Source organism: Chenopodium quinoa, unplaced genomic scaffold (assembly GCF_001683475.1).
Source record: "Chenopodium quinoa cultivar QQ74 unplaced genomic scaffold, ASM168347v1, whole genome shotgun sequence".
Classification (NCBI taxonomy): Eukaryota; Viridiplantae; Streptophyta; class Magnoliopsida; order Caryophyllales; family Amaranthaceae; genus Chenopodium; species Chenopodium quinoa.
In genome coordinates, this window is record NW_018743697.1 from 2,531,520 (window position 1) to 2,548,507 (window position 16,988).

The 16,988-nt window shown below is 36.2% G+C and overlaps 1 protein-coding gene across 2 annotated transcripts; it reads right to left on the reverse strand.

Annotated features, from left to right (window-relative positions):
• Window positions 1-5,827: 5,827 nt before the first annotated feature.
• On the reverse strand, window positions 5,828-11,415 carry LOC110684206 (putative tRNA pseudouridine synthase). Of its 2 annotated transcripts, none has more exons than XM_021860623.1 (8): window positions 10,971-11,415; window positions 10,806-10,838; window positions 10,317-10,429; window positions 10,076-10,224; window positions 9,239-9,383; window positions 7,906-8,340; window positions 6,705-7,127; window positions 5,828-6,176 (listed from the first exon to the last, which is right to left on the reverse strand). In XM_021860623.1, exons 1-8 carry the CDS (start codon window positions 11,194-11,196, stop codon window positions 6,153-6,155), a joined length of 1,548 nt encoding a protein of 515 aa, XP_021716315.1. In that variant the 5' UTR covers window positions 11,197-11,415; the 3' UTR covers window positions 5,828-6,152. The 2 variants fall into 2 exon arrangements, with proteins under 2 accessions (XP_021716315.1, XP_021716314.1); XM_021860622.1 differs by having other exon boundaries at window positions 10,948-11,413.
• Window positions 11,416-16,988: the final 5,573 nt, after the last annotated feature.

The following is a 16,988-nucleotide window of genomic DNA, read 5'->3' on the forward strand; positions in this document are numbered from 1 at the left end:
TACTACAGTGTAGTCATCAAATTCTTACTTAATTTGACATGTGTTATTGTGTTAAGTTGGGAGGAGTGTTAGTACTAGCAAATGTAGGTAGCAAATGTAGGTAGATTTTTAGTAGATCTACTACATACATGCATGAGAAATTCATGACTTGTAGTTTCAACAGTTCTTTCTTTTATTGGTTCAATCCATATGATTCAGTAAATCGCCACCCTAAATCCAAACCTGAATAGATTTTCCTAGAAGTAAACCACCGATAATAGTGCTTCAACAGACATGTGTGTCGAGTAGGGGTGTAAATAAGCCGATACGTTCACGAGCTAATCGTGAACAAACTCAGTCAAAGCTAGGTTAGAACTTGTTTATTAAGTAACGAGCAAGGTTGAACAAAAATCTTAACCTCGTCAAATAAATAACCAAAGCTAGAACATCATGTTCTACTCGATAGTGCTCGTGAACTATTTTAAATTCTTTTATAAGTTTGTTCACACATGATCACAACTTGGTCAAATCTCACTCTCGAATAATATTTATTATATTTAAACTACTTAAGTATTCCTTCCGGGTTTTTTTAAAGTATCCTATAGAATGTGTGTGCGGAGTTTTAGGCAAAAGAATAAAATAAGATATAAGTGGAGTATATGATTAGAAATAAATGGGAGACCGCTAGGTATATTGTGAGAGGGAGAAATATTATAAAGTAATAGTGGGGTAAAAAAAAAGAGAGAGAATAGATATATTAGGGCTAGTCTATTTAATTAAGCTCTATTTAAGCTCGTTTAAGGTTGAGCTTCAACTCAAAATACAAGCGAGCACGTTCATGAAGAAATCTCAAACAAGTCAAATCCTAAGCTAAGCTTGAGCAGGATTTTTAAAAGCTCGAGATAGCTCAAACACTAATATTTCCTATCAAGCTTAGCTTGAACAGACTAAAACCCAACTCGACTCAGATCATTTGCAGTCCTAAATGTCGACGCACACCTTCACATTGGATCACAATAAACAAGCGACCCTCTACGTGCAATAATCTAGGATCACTTACCCTCTTTGATTCAACACCTAAGACGAGAAATTGTTCCTCCAAGTTTCCTACTTAAGCTAATTGAACAACCGAAGTTATATCATTGTACATAGTACTCGTAATAGACAGTATCAATTCACAAGGATTCAAGGAGCAGCAGGTAACATCACAAAAATAAGTTCTGGAGCCTGTAAAATGTGTTTTGGCCTTTAGGGAGGTAGGTAGCTGAGGCATAATCAACATTAAATTGGGCATCTGCCCCAGTGATGTACAAGTCACTATGTCATTCACTCGTACAAACTAATTAAAGCATATTATTAATAGTTTAGTTTCTAATTTCCTTCTCTCATAAAATATTCATTTCAGCTCTATTTAGTTCAGTTTAGTTCAACTCCAATCAGTTCAATGCAACTTACTAAATGTGAACATGCCCTTAAATATGTATTGACAAAAGTACCGATTTAAAAAACATAAATCCCTTTTTTTTCTTTTTTATTTATTCGAACATAAATCCCTTTTTTTTCTTTTTTATTTATTCGAACATAAATCCCTTGGTAGTACGGAGTAGAAGAAAGAGTTTTTTTAAGGACATTAATTAATTAATAACACAGTCATTTTAGGTCCACGTTTGTCTATTTTATGCTAATATGGTCCTCGTCAACGATTGTTGTGTTACATTGCCAAAGTATATAAGAAAATAATTCATTTCAACATTTTCAAAAACATCATAGAAAATAAAATAGCTTCCCATGCGTTAAGTTTGAGGGTTAAGAAAAATAATTTTCTCTATGAAGTTTGAAAAGACCTATAAAAAAAAGCTGGAAATACATCTGACTAGAAACGATAAATCTAAAATTGACGAAGACCAAAAACAGAAGTGCACATACTGTTATGTAAATGACCAGGACTTGACAACAACATAACATTAGCACATACTACGTATACTCAGATGTTCAAACAAGTTAGAAAAAAAACTTAGCAATAATAGTCTAACACAGAATGATGAAATGGCATATTGACCAAGAGAAGTAGAAATGTAGAATGAATTAGAAGGCATAAGAACCATTCATATAACAGAGTTGATCGTACGAAACAAGGCATTACAAACCTTTGGAGGAGGTTATTTCCATTTATTGCACTCAAAATTGACATTTTCCACATTTGTGCTTGTGTAGTCGTGTTTTCGTGTACTAGAGGACTAGAGGAGTAAGGGGACCTTTCACTGGGGCTGCAACTTCTAATCCTATCAGCCCTAATAAGTTCAAATGAGCTACATCTTGATTCCATTGGAAATTTTAATTAATTTGAAAATTTCATAGTAGCTTCAGGTGATTTCAATCAAATTTGGAATCATTTTGATGTGACCTTTTGCAATTAAATCCACACCCTGTAACTAGCCACGTATCTTGTTCCCTTTCTGTGGTTGTTCCCTTTCTAGTTGTCCAACGGAATTGAATGATCATATTTGTATTTAGAAATACTCTGTAATCCAGAATTTATAGAAATGTTTTGATGTTCATAAACCCCCCTCCCCTCTCCATTTTACCCTTTAGACATCCTAGTAAAAAAAAAATACTCCCGTCGTCTCCTGAACTAGAGGCGGCCTAGGGAATAAAGAAATTACAAAGGGGTCGAAGAGAAATTAAATGAGTGAGTATATGTCCTTGGAAGGGGAAAAACAGTAGGTTTGAACTACTTAGTAATATAATGAAAGGAATGTTTCAGCCATAATCAATATCAACAAGGTTGGACCAGGAAATTAAAAGCCTAACATCATCTCTCTGAAGAGGTACATCATTGTAGGCTTATCAATAAAAGAAAGATTTATATCAAATACCAAGAATTTATTTGAATGAACTGAAGAACCTTAGATTATTGATTACTTTCAACTGTTGATGTGAACTATAACATAGGGCTACAGGCTTCTAAATGTTCCTATATGCCTCACGCATTGCCAAGCTTTTGGAAAAATTGTGGGATCAAATCCCGTATAAGGGGACTCATTGGGCGTGGAGATTCCATTATACCCCCCCCCCCTCTCCACCCATTTCTAAGGGGTATTTTCCATTCTATTCTGGGTCGGTTGACTTATGAGTGATTCCGGCTCGACATGACCTCCTTACCTCAACAAAATAATAAATTTAAAAAACAAATTAAGCCCCAATCTCACTAGCATACCTACATGAAAATTAAGACATCGTTTAATTTAGTAACCTTTTCAGACTAGCAGTAGAAAATAGTTTGAAAAAGTAACAAAATTTAATTATGAAAGTTTGTTTGTTAAAGAAATTTCAAAGTCATCCCAAGGTCGACCTCTTGGTCTCTTGGATGTATCCAACGTCAGTGTGATGTCTTAGTGACAACATGCAAAAAGACCACAGGCCCACACGTTAAAAGGAAGACCTAAAAGAGTAAAAGTTGGGCCCAACAAACATAAAAGCCGCCAAATAGGTTGTACAAGTTGTACTGCTGTAGACAAATGATTCTTTTACATGAAAACAATTGTTTATCATTTATGCATGTACCATGAATCCATAATACACCACAATTGGGCATCCATATGATACCTACATGCCCATCATAGATTAGAAACCACAAAATACTACGTACTTTGTACTCCGTATTTGTTTGATAGAAAAGAAAACACAAAATATTGACTATATGAAAGTTGAATGGTCTTTGTAAAAACTCGTATTTTCTACGAGTCTACTACATACCATATTCAGCAATAGTTTTTCAAGTAAATGGAATTTTAACTCAATCAAAACTTTTTTCTGAAACTAAAACATAAAGTTCGGTAAATTATTACTCATCTTACAAAGACTTTGAAATTCAAAGGCAGTGTATTAGAAAAGTTAGAAAAAGTGTAGCTGATTTTAGTGGAGATTTTGGTAAAAAATTACTCAAAATACAAAGATTTTGGAATTTAAAGGCAGTGTATTAAAAAAAGTTAGAAAAAGTGTGGCTAAATTTAGTGAAATTAGCTTTTAGATTCAAGTGATTTTACTTCTTTCTAACTTATAACAACCAACAGCCACTGTAATTGATAACATCTAATATTGCCTAATGAAATTCGACCGCCCATTAATTTTTTTTCTATCCGAATTAATTCTTGCCAACAACCGTCCAGCAGGCCCCTATTGTCCCTATCAATGATAACTTCTGTTGTGGGAGCCTTTAATTTTATTGAACACACACACACTCCTCCAATTGTTCCATATTAATTCTAATCATGTAATTAGGTTAGTAGAGAGCTTCTCAACCTCGAGTCATTAATGACTAGTAAAATCTTGTTGGCTCTAAAATGTACTTAGTTGGCACTCCCTATATAACAACCAAAAAAAAAAAAAAAAAAAAAAAAACAAAAAAACTACGGAGTAGATACCATACAAGTTTAAATTCACGTTTATTAAAAAAATTGTTTTTAATTAGAGTACTAACTAAACACAATTTAGTACCAAGTACCAACAAGGTTTTACTAGAATCATACTTGTACTAGAAAATGAAAAGTTTTAAATTAAGTTGCATAAAGCTTGCTAATGCTAGAGAGACCTTAGCTTGCTACTGTTGAATTTTCCGTTGCTAAATAATAGGTCACTTTCTAGATTAAGTTAACTAATTACAAACTTTACCATATCACCCTTTCAACATTGATATGGTGAAGATGTAAATCTTTGAAATGTAAAGATCAATTATGGTATATTTTAACTCAAATCCTTTAAAATGACCATAATGGCCTTTTGGAGACAGCATGTTAAAACTTTCTTCAAGAAAGCTTCACCTAAAAATGGGGATTTTTACATATGCTTCTTTGTTTTGATCTTGTTACGAGAAAAGAAGTAAGATTCTATAAGCTTCACCTTTAAAATAAGAAATGGCAGATGAAAAGGGGGGCTAGAGAATGGTAATAATATGCAAATATGCATAAGATGAAATATAGTAAAAATTGGAAATAGGAAGGAGTGTCTCACAACTATGCATGCAAAATGCAATAGATGAGATATTCATCATTGGTCAGACAATAGCTTTGTGTCTAGGGTAGTGGTTAGGGTCCTTCTATCTAATGATATTGATTTCATAGCTAATCAAGACCCATAGGATGCATAGATGAAGAAGGACCAGACAATTATTCTAAGGGTTTCCTCTACTAATTTGGCAAAGTTAAAGCAAGAGAAGCCTACTTCTACAATCCCTTCTTTAAATGTGTTACGTGTGTCGGTGTGTATTAAACTTATCAAAAAAGTAGTACTTAAAACTAATTTTGCAATTGAGCTATAAGAACTGAACATCATTTAGGTTCTCCCCAGATGAAGGGTTGACTCCTCTGACAAAAATCTAATTCAAAGCTCTTGAATAGCAAGGATAAGCAGGATTCTCCAAGTATTATGTTGTGTGGCAGACTGGCAAGTGGCAACACAACTTACTGAATACAATTTTGAAGCTACAGTAGAACTTTGGTCAGATGCAAGTGACCCTAAGAACAAGAAGTTGGTCACTTCTCATCCTCAGTAGTCAGTATACAAGTTTTACAGTATCTTAACTGTTTGAGAAGCTTGAAGACTTGCAATTTTAGCCAGGAATACTACTGAGATTTCTGGAGAATGCTAATGCAGCATGACCACTCACAAAAAGTACACTCTGTAGCCCTAGTCATTTTATATACACAGAATCTAGAATCAAACATAATTCATTAACGATTGCATCTGTTCATATGACAGATTTATTTTACATGGTAATGCAGAGATCAAGTAAAAACATATTTAGATGTCAAAGCAACAAAAAACACAGGTCTGTAAGACACCACAAGATTTGAAGCAGTGATCTAAATGTATGCAAAAGAACACTGAGCAGACAAGTAGTATTTAAGGTGATAATAGACATTCATCGAAAAAATATAGACAAGAGGAAATCCCAATCTTCAGATACAATAAATTGGCTATAATCCATATACCACTTTGCACAGCCTAGCAGCAGAAGACAATGCTGAATGCAAGAGCAATAGATATGCTAGGTAAGAAGATGAAATTCAGAAGAAAAAAAACCTGCAGCCAGCAAGATGCTCATGCATATCAAAGCTCCTGATAGACCAGCACCCATGATTTGTCAGATTTTGAGATGTTATATTCATGTCATATCATTCATCTAATGCTCCAGTTTTCTGCAGGTAAGCATACATCAAAAATGCCATATTGGTGAGTACATCAAATTTTCAGACTCAGCTAAGAGCTAACTATAAACTTCTACTATTACTGAGAGAGATCTCCACTAAAATCTAACGTAACTTTCCCATCCATTACAGGATAATGAGCTATGTTGCGATCAAAACTCGTTAACTTTGGCCATAAATATATCAAAACACTCATACAGTCACAATGTCATCATTGTTGTTAGATAAATATATCAAAAAACTCATACAGTCATAATGCCATTATTGTTGTTAAATTAGCTTAAAATATATTTATAACTTAGAAGTCATTTGAAAACCAAGAAATAGCAATGAATTTAATAATATATAATAAAAACCTTATTTCATACAGTCATAAGCATAACGTATTAATGTCAACATTATTGTTAAAATTAACTATAAAATCTCATATAAGACTGTTATTAGAAAATTGAGAAATACTGTAGCAATAAATTTCATGAATTTATTTATTTATTTTTTTTTTTTAAAAAAAAAGGTTACCTCTAAAGAAACTATCCTGTTTAACCTGTTTTGAAACTCTTCATTCCACACATTCCAGGCATTTCTGACTTCCTCCAACTCTGATTCAGGTATACTTGCATTCACATCCAAAATCTCAAGCCATTCCTTCCAGGGAGACTCATGAGGATCCAAAAACTTAGCAACTTGAGGTAGCAGTACAGTTACATAGAACTTATCTACTACATTTTTTATCTCTTCAGAATTAACTAATATACGCATCTCTGGCCTTTTCTTATTCCCAGGCTGTTTCCTCAATCTAAAGTCATTTCCTCTCAAAACTAAAACTTCTGATGGAGCAAGAGGTAGGACAATTCTTGAGAACTTGTTGAGTGATAGTTTGAGAATATCTCTGGGGAACAATCCACGCTTAACTGCTATAGCAGTGCCAACCATTTTGCGGATCTGCCCAATTTACAGGCTTATAGTGAGACTGACGAAAGTACCAAACAACTAAAATGGAATCAAAATTGAACATATAACAAAGGAACCAAACCAATAAATTCATACCAATGAAGTCACTCACTCACACAGAACGTATCTTAAAGAAAATTTTCTCAAACAAAGAACCAACAATCAAGTCCACATAATTCTCGATTTATAGGCATCAGGTTGGTCCTATGTTTCGAACACAAATGACTTAAAGGTAGCCTAGTGCTATGATATGTAGATCAAATAATAGCATTAAATCATACTAAAAGAAAATTACTATCTAGAAGGATTCTACTTAAAAATTACAAAGTATATGTATTACTAAAGCAGCACACAAGACATCCACCCACCAAGTCCAGTCTAACCAATGAAAAAAAGCTGTGGTCCAGTGGATAAACTTGCATGAAGTTGTACCTTTCCTTGAACCAGCAAACTTGTTAGTGTAGAATAAGCCCCAAAAATCAAGTCAATACATAACCATTACTTTAACTACATCTAGTCTACACAATCAACAAAAAATCAGGGAGAAAAGATAGCTCTCTACCTAGTCACTGCATCATGCTACACAAATAAGTCACATAGTTTGTCAATTGGAAATCAGAAGACCAATGAGCTAAATAAGCTACAGTATTTTCCCAAGTTTTTAACACTATAATATCTAACATTTTCAGCATGGTGCATGCTACAAGTAAAAGGCAATTAATCAGAGCATGAAACTTAAGGGAAATACATGCAGTTAATAGAGGCTTACTTGATGCAGCATGAAAGACTCCCCGCATATTGAGAGCTCGACAAAACCCATCTCAAGTGACCTCTCCAACTTGCCACAAGAACACTGAAATATCTTCCTCCAATGAGCAGAACTGAGCTTGTCCGCCTCATCACGTTCATGAAGCCATCGAGCCTTAATAACTACTGTAGAATCATTCTTTTCTGACTCATCACCATGGCCATCTTCAGAGTCAAACAACGCATCAACATCACCGTCATCTGGCATATTAGTGATAAGTTCTTCATCACACAATGCATCTTCATTATCAACTGAGTTCTGACAATCAGCATTGTTTTCCTCAACCTCCAAAAGGGGAGGCTTATCAGATACTTTATATCTTCTATTTGCAAGTCCTTTTAGTGGCTTTCGTCGATATTTAGACCTGGCTGTATAATTATGAAAAGGGTATTCTCCCTGCAAAATGCATATAAAAACAGTGAACTAACAGAGCTTGTGTAAATCAGCCAATAAAACCAGTAATACAATATACAGAAACCAAAAAGGCATTTAAAGTCCACTACAAAGTAAATTTCTAAAAACCCGTAGTAGCATGCATAAGGAATATAGGCAAGCAGAAATGCTTTAGAACTTGTGCATCACAGAGGATCTAAATGGAAAATCATGGGACATATTGGCACACCCATCCACTACCTCCTGTGGGGGCAAGCGTAATCATTAGATATTTTCTCTCCTGACCCATTTCCCATAATTTCAATTAAAATTTAAAAACTACTTCTTTACACAACATCACACACCCTGGTCAAAAGTGAGGGAACGGGGAGTTGGAGTATACCATTTGGATTTAGACAAGAAAGGTAATTACAACGTACATATATTATTATAAAAGAATCTCAACAATAACAGAACCACTCCTACTCCGTTGAAAGTCGTAACCCCTTTTTTGTCCTTATGTGAGTTGTCTAATATAGGAGAAGAGAAGTTAAAATATAGGCTTTATAAGTTACTTCTATGACCATCTTTCAAAAAAAAAAAAAAAAAAAAAAAGGTTACTCCTATGACCAAACGGGCAAACGGTTTAAAGATGGAACTTCCTATAGGCTAGCAAGTGGAATAAACTTCTTCCTTATTGGGTTGCCAGACCCATTTCACAATCTCAATAGGCTTAACGTACTTAACAATAAGAAAGAAATTATACACGGAAGAGCAGACCCATCATATTCACATGATAACTCATTACAGGGTAAATGTAGTTTATTCAAAATTTAACTTTTGGCTTCAACATGAGCCACAAATGCAAATGAAGAAATTGATTGTCATAGATTATAAAGAAATATGATACAAAGAGAGATACCTCAAAAATATTTAGAATTTCATTGAAGTCTTTTATATGACAGTCAATTTCAGCAGAAGAGGAGTCACTTGTTATTCCAATGACTTCAGCTGGAAGAAGGTAGGAATAATTTCGGACATGACATTCCCGTCGAGGATCAAAGCTCCTAACAAATGAGATTGAATTATGTTGAGAGAGATATGTGTTGTCTAGTTTGACATGCATATGCACTTGCCTAGCAGTTTTGCATACGTAAACACATGGATTTAAAAAACAATGAAAAAAAAATCTTAAACAGACACATCCCCTGTTTTCAACGGTTCCATGCCACAATTTACTACATCATGGGTGAGGAGGGAAACGGAGGAAGGGAAGGGAAGGGAAGGTAAGATGAAGGGTGAAAAGGACTGCCCTTGCATTTATCTTCCAAATGGTTTATTCAAAGGGGGAGGAAAATGAATCCCTCTGATTTCCTTCCCCATTAATATCTAAATAAGGGAAAATGGATTCATCACTTTCTTGTCACTCCTTCCTCCCTCCACAGTCCACAATTCCTTGTCCAAATACACACAACCAAGGAAGAGACTTTAAGATTGAACGGCTATTCATCTTCAAAATGTTAAGACAAAAGGGAAAAAAGACTATAGAATTGATGCTGCCCCATATATAGTGTTCAATAAAGATACACACTCAAAGGGTTTGTTCCATAGAAGTATTAATTGCATTGAAGTTATAACTAGATTGTTAGATGAGATGAACAAAAATCATACACATGAGAAAAATTATGTTTAAAGAATGCAGAGTGATTGAGCCAAATATTTGATGCTATGAAGAACAGTGAAAAGGGAATGACAGTACCTTTGAGAAGGTAAAATACTAAACACTCTTATATCCTCAGGGAGATGAGAGTTAACATGGTCTGCAAGAACGAGACCATTAGGGTCATTCATCCACGCATAATCAGGAATCTCCAATTTCAAAGATATCGTCGTGGCCAGTGAATGAACCTAGAAACAACAATCAGCAAAAGGAACTTGAGATTATTCCAACATTGCATTGGGGAAGTGACATTAAAGCTGATACTAGATTTCTAGCTTACTCCTTTATCAGTTCGGCTACTCCTGGCCCAGGCAATCTTATGTAAGTTACCATAATTGGTTTCATTGATGCCACCTACTTTGTAAAGAGCATTTTCCAAAGCTTCTTCAATGGCTAAAATTGAGAAAATGCAGCAGTTTAGAAAGCTATATTTGACAGTTCTAGGCTACTAGCAATTGCAGTGTAATTAACAAGCACACACTCATTCCACTGATCACGGGGCGCTCGTAGTGACTAATGAATCGAAATGACCCCAAAATTCCATCCGCCCAACAATATTGCAACTAGTAACAACAAGTAGCAAACAAGCAATAAACTAAAGGGAAAGTCTTGAATCAAATTGTAATGGTTTCTACTCTAAACCCCTTAAACCAAATGCATTGAAAGTGGATAAATTCCATAACAAGAAACACAATTAGAAAAACTTGAAACAATTTTTTTACTTATATATGTAGAACAAAAGGGAAATTAAGACACAAAACAAACTTACTGGGAATATTATCTTCTCGTTGCTTCTGCAAACCTAAATTAAACCCAGAAAAAACAACAAAATTGAAACAAATTTCAGAAAAATTGGATTAACTTTGAAGAATAAAAAAAAGAGAAGATGAGAGAGAAAAGGGTGAAATGACCTTTGTAGTTGGAACCAACATACCCAACTCGCATGACCACTTTCTTCTTCCGGAATGACTCCCATTTCGAAGGTGAAGCAATTGATTCATGAGTTTGAGAAATCTGGGGTTTAATTTGAGGTTCTTGGGTTTGAGTAGAAGCAGAAAGTGAAGGTGATGATGAAGTAGCAGAGAAATGAGCAAGTAGATGAATATTATGGTTGGAGAGAGAGAAATTCCATGGATATGACAAGGGTTTAAGTCTGCCATTTCTCCATGAAGTTGTTAATGGAAGACGCAGAGACCAAACCGCCATTTATGGTTTGTAGTAATAGCACTGAAAATGAAGTGTGAGGTACTGTACTATATCCAATATTCCTGTAGAGGCTGCGTTTTCCGGCCCATGTTTAGGATTTTGATGGCTCCGATCCTCGGCACCTTGTCTCGTAGAGGTGACAAAAGTTGACGCGATAGTAATTAATTTGAATTTGATATAAAATTAGCTTGATTAATATAATTAGGATTTTTTAAATCCGTTAAATATTTGGTAGATTTGACATAGAAAAATAGGTTGATTTATTGTTTGAACTTTAGAAATCTATTCAACATGACAATGGTTCACTAGTTAAGCTAATATTCTGTGTACGGAGTATATATTTAGTATGGCTTGTAAGTTGTAGTCGTTTAAAGTTATTTCTTAATTCAAAAGATTTGTGTTAATTTGTTGAGTTAAGATTAATGTGTATGCTTGATGAATGAACTTGTGTTATATGACTTGTAATTAGTAAGTTGGATTAGAGATTCAACTTAATAGCCTGCAATTGTGACATGAACTCAACAAGACTCGATTTATTTCATGAGCTACCTTCAAGGCTCTAATGACACATCTACACTATGTGCATGCAGATTGTACTTTTGAAAGTAGACTATCACATATGTTTGGGCTTCTATATTAGAATTGATGGATTATGAACAACTAGGTGTAGTGCAACTGTAAGTAAAAATTTATCTTTGAGTAAATAAGGCAAATAGGTGAGAACAATTGTAAATCGAAGAGAAGAGTTAGATACATTTTATATTGGAAGGGGATTCCATCTACCCATTATAGCAAAATTTGGTTGATGATGTAATGCGTGGTAATATATAGCATAATGCCATAATCCGGTTATTCTCTTTTTTGTGTAACTAAGTTGACGAGTGTCAAGACAGAGTGTTAGAAATCAATAAGCTTTATAGATCTCTTACAATCGAAGCTCCTATCCATTGCTTCGGCTGTTGTTAACATATGCCATCATATGTTTTAGAGCCTCCAAACCCCCTAGAGACACTCAAAAGTCAAAATACATATATGGGGACAGATCCGCTTGTATCCATCTAGACTCGTTCGGTCATCACAAGCCCAAATCGGCCTTTGTTACCAATAGACAAGAGTGTCACTCATATACACACCTCTTCGGCTCAACCGCTCAACTGTGTTGCATCGTGCTACAAGTCATTCTCAAACTCGACTCGCAACTTCGTCATCCATAAATGAGAGCAAGTCGCTCGAATTGGGTGTCTAAACTAGGGGTGTACAAAAATTGGCCCGGACCTGAAACCGGACTTGAACCGACCTGAACCGGACCGGACCTGACCCGGACCTGTTGATTCAGGTCCGGTCCCGGTTCTTAAAAATCCAGGTTCCCGAAGCCGGTTCGGACCCGGTCCAAACCCGGGGTTTTCAGGTCCGGACCTGAAACCCGGGAAATCGTAATTATAAAAAAAAAAAAAAAAAAAAAAAAAAAAAAGAAAATATCTGATTCTCTCAGCCTCCCTCAATCTCTTTCATATTTTTAAGTTCTAACCCTAACTCCCTAAGCCCAAACTCTCAGCCTCCCTCAATCTCAACTTCTCAACGCGGCTGTCCGGCTGTCCCAACTCGCTCCGGCCACCGCCCACTGCCGACACCTCCCTCATTCTCTCAGGCGATGCACACCGATAATATCTGGTAAGTATTTGCTTATAATTTTGGTATTTTTAATTCGAAATAATAAATTAAGTGTGAGAATTTATATGTTTATTCTTGTTTCAAATTTTCAATTGCTTTTAATGATTGTTTGATGTTTGCATGTTGAATTTCTTATTTTTAGTTCATCTCTTTCGAATTTCTGTTTTTTTTTTTGGTTTTTTTGAGTTTAGGGTTCATAAGAATTAAGAAGTTTAGGGTTTAGGGTTCAAGTGCGAAATTTAGTTCGAAATTTTGTGTTTATTATGATTATTAAGATTAATTTAGTGCGAAAATTTGTGTGGTAGGGTGGGTTGGGGTGGGGTTATGGTGGGGTTACGGTGGTACGGTTCTGGTGTGTGGGGGTTAAGGGTTAAGGGGTGGCAGTGGGGTGGGGTGGGGTGGGTTGGGGTGGTGAGCTGGGGTTTTTGGGATGGCTGGATGGAAAATTGTGAATGTTGATGGGGTTGTCGGGAGTGGAGATGGGGTTTTCGTGGTGGCTGGTAGGGTCACCGAGAGTGGAGATGGGTTTTCGGGGTGGCTGGGTGGTGTTTTGGATTGGAGGGGGTTTTGGAGTGGTTGAGTGAGGTTATTCCGGCGGGAATGGAATTTGTGGGGTGGATTCCATGGTTGGAGTGTCAGGGAAGGCGGCTAAGGGTGGGGCTGCCAATGAAGCTGGTTGTATTGTGTTGTGTGGGCAGACAGGCAGTGGTGGATCTGGGTATTGACATAAATTTCAGAAAGTTGGTTGTGTTGTGTTGTGTTGTGTTGTGTGGGCAATGCCTCTCTCATTTTTTTCTTAACATAAATTTCAGAAAGTTGAAAGTATTTCTAATGTGTATTGATATTTCTAATGTGTATATATGGACACTTTTTAAGCTAACTTATACTTTAAAATTTGTGTTTATTCCTGCTAGGCTGCTAAAAGTATGGACTCAGATTATTAAGATTAAATAAGTTGGCTAACCTGTGTGTAGTTCAGGGGTTCTTATTTTTGTTTTTATTCTTGCAGGGAGTGAAGGAAGTCAAGGAACCACGGATTCTTATTCTTGCAATGTAAGTTGCTCTTAAATTTTTTTATAAAATGGTATGTGTATATAATTGTTACTTTAAAATTACTTATATTGTATATAATTATATTGTAGATGGAGAGCTCTCAATCCAAACGGTCTGCTTCTTTTTCTGAACACTGTTGATAATGCTTCTTCAAATGATGTTGCTTGTGCACACTTGAGTAGAATGGTTAGTAGAACAGGATGTATAAATGATGGAAAAAATCTTCATGTTAGATGCATTGCTCATATCATTAATTTAATTGTGTGGGATGGTATTAGAGAACATGGTGTGTGCATTGATAGAGTTAGAAATGCTGTGAAATATGTTAAGAATTCCCCTGCAAGAATACTTAGATTCAAAGATCTTGTGCAAAAAGCGAACATAGATTCAAAATCTTCTTTATCCTTTGATGTCCCCACTCGTTGGAACTCCACATACATAATGTTGGAAACGGCTTTGAAGTTTCGACGTGTTTTTAGTGGGTTATCTCTTCCTGATGGAGAGGATTTGAATGACAATGAAAGGCCTCCCGAACCCGAAGATTGGGAAAAAGTGGAGAGGTTGGTTTTGTTTCTAGGGGGGTTTTATCTGTTAACTAAACGAATTTCTGGTTCCCATTATGTGACAGCTAATAAAGGTTTAGGAGAAATTGCTTCTATGTATGATATGTTGAATAATTGGGAACAAAGTGAGGACTTGAATTTTCAAGCCATGGCCATTGCAATGAAAAAAAAGTTTGATAAGTATTGGGGGGATGTGGATAAGATGAATAAGTTCATTTATGTTGCTCTTCTTCTCGACCCTCACTCTAAGATGGTCATTGTTGAATTGACACTAACGGATATGCATGGACCGGAAAAGGGTACAAAACTTGCTAATGATGTGAAGGAGTTCGCTTACTCTTTATTTGAGGAATATAGAAAAATGTATGCTACTTCTAATATTCCAGATTGTGGAGATAATATGTCAATGGATATTGATAATAGTAAAGGAGTGGGTTCCGATTATGTGAGGAAACTAAAAGAAAGAGCAAAACGATTGAAGGGGACAAGTGGGTATGCGATAAGTGAGTTGGATAGGTACTTAAATGATCAATTAGGGCCGGAGGAGGAAGAACAAGATGCATTGACATGGTGGGGTAAGAATGGTCAGCGTTATTTGATTCTTAATCGCATGGCACATGACATACTAGCCATCCCATTGTCGACCGTTGCATCGGAATCTGCTTTTAGTACGGGAGGTCGTACTCTAGATCCATTTCGGAGTTCTTTAACTCCTAAGGTAATGCATCGTTATCTTTTTATTTTATAAAATCAAGTTTGTTTATATCTTAATATGACTTTGTTTATACATATTTGTGTAATATTTTTGTATTGAAGATGGTTCAAGCGTTACTTTGCACACAAGATTGGCTTAGAGCTAAGGAAGTGCCAATTGTTGATGTGGAAGAAAATTTGAAAGAGTTAGAGGAAATAGAGAAAGGTAGTAATAATTTTATGTATTTGAAATTTTGTTACACCAAATTTATTATTTCATTGTTATCAATCATTAATATATTCTATATTGTATTTTATTTAGAGGTGCAACGTGGTGAATCTAACGATGTAGACGATGAAGTTGTTTTCGTGGACTCATTAGTGTGAATCACGCAATCAAAGGGAAAACAACTCGTTGGAGAATTTATGTATTCCTAGTACTTGAGAGTTGAGACTTAAGAGAATTTATGTAATTTTATGAGTTTTCGTGGACTTATTTGTATTTTCGGTGGACTCATTTGTATTTTTGGTGTTTGAGAATCGGGACTTTATAGACTTTATGTAGTTTTGTAATTGATAATTTTGGTTTGTATGTAATTATTAAATTATGCAACAGGTCTAAAAATCACAAAACAGGTCCATATGCAGGTCCATATGCAGGTCCAACAGGTTTTGTATTAAAAAAAAAAAAAACGAAAAAGACACAAAACAGGTCCATTCAGGTCCAAACCCGGACCGGACCTGATTTTTCAGGTCTGGCCCGGAACCGGACCTGTTAATTCAGGTCCGGTCCCCGGTCCTCATAATTACCCAATTCAGGTCCCCGGTCCAAACAGGTCCGGTCCAGATCCGGTCCGGTTTTGGACCGGTGTACACCCCTTGTTTCGGGGTTTTTGATGTGTCCTGCGGGAGAGTTACAATTCCAAGAATGCCCTTCGACGCCTGTGCCTGCAAAATCACGAAGACTCCTGGGGGTAGGAGCTTCGCCTCCGACGATCAAGTTAGTAAAGATACGGGAGGTAGAATGCACGTAATGTAGAAGTTACTTCTCGCGTAATGGGAGAATTCTGCAATTAATATTGCTCGGGGTAAGTGTTTTTCTTTTTGAGGAGTTTTCAATGTGAATAACCAATGTTCCAGCCACTCATTAATGAGGGTCCTTCCACTATTTATAGTGGGGAAGGGATGGTTTCCCTTTTAGGGTTTAGAGGACACGTGTCAACAGAGGATTGGAGCCCTGCTGACCAACGGCTGGATGCCACGTGTCACTAGGCCATTGGGCCACGTGTTTAGGGTATTTTTACCCCAAACATTTGCCCCTCACTGGTGCTGACGTGGTAGGGTGCCACGTGGCGCCGGTGAAAGGTATTTTTTTTTTTTTTTTTCAGATTCTCTTTGAAGGATGGAAAAGCAGAAGGCGAAGAGTCACGACTTTTCACCTTCTGGGACAAATTCTATAAATAGGAGAAGATGTCCCCCGAGCTCTCATTTACAAACTTTGCCAAATTTCTGAAAATTTGAGAGCAGCCGGCAATTTGTGAGTTGAGAGCATTCGGAGTTGAGATTCGTTGAGAGCAACCGGTCTGCAGACCGTCTGGGTCGTTGTAAGCTAGCCAAAGATTTTCGAGAGGGTAATCAGAGAAACCCAGCCGGATTTTGAACCGCCTGCGTCTTCGCAAGCATCCCAAAGAATTTCCAGATTCTCTTCTAGGTACCGTCTCTATTCTTTCTAGCTTTTTCATGTATTTCCGTTTGAGTCTTTTACT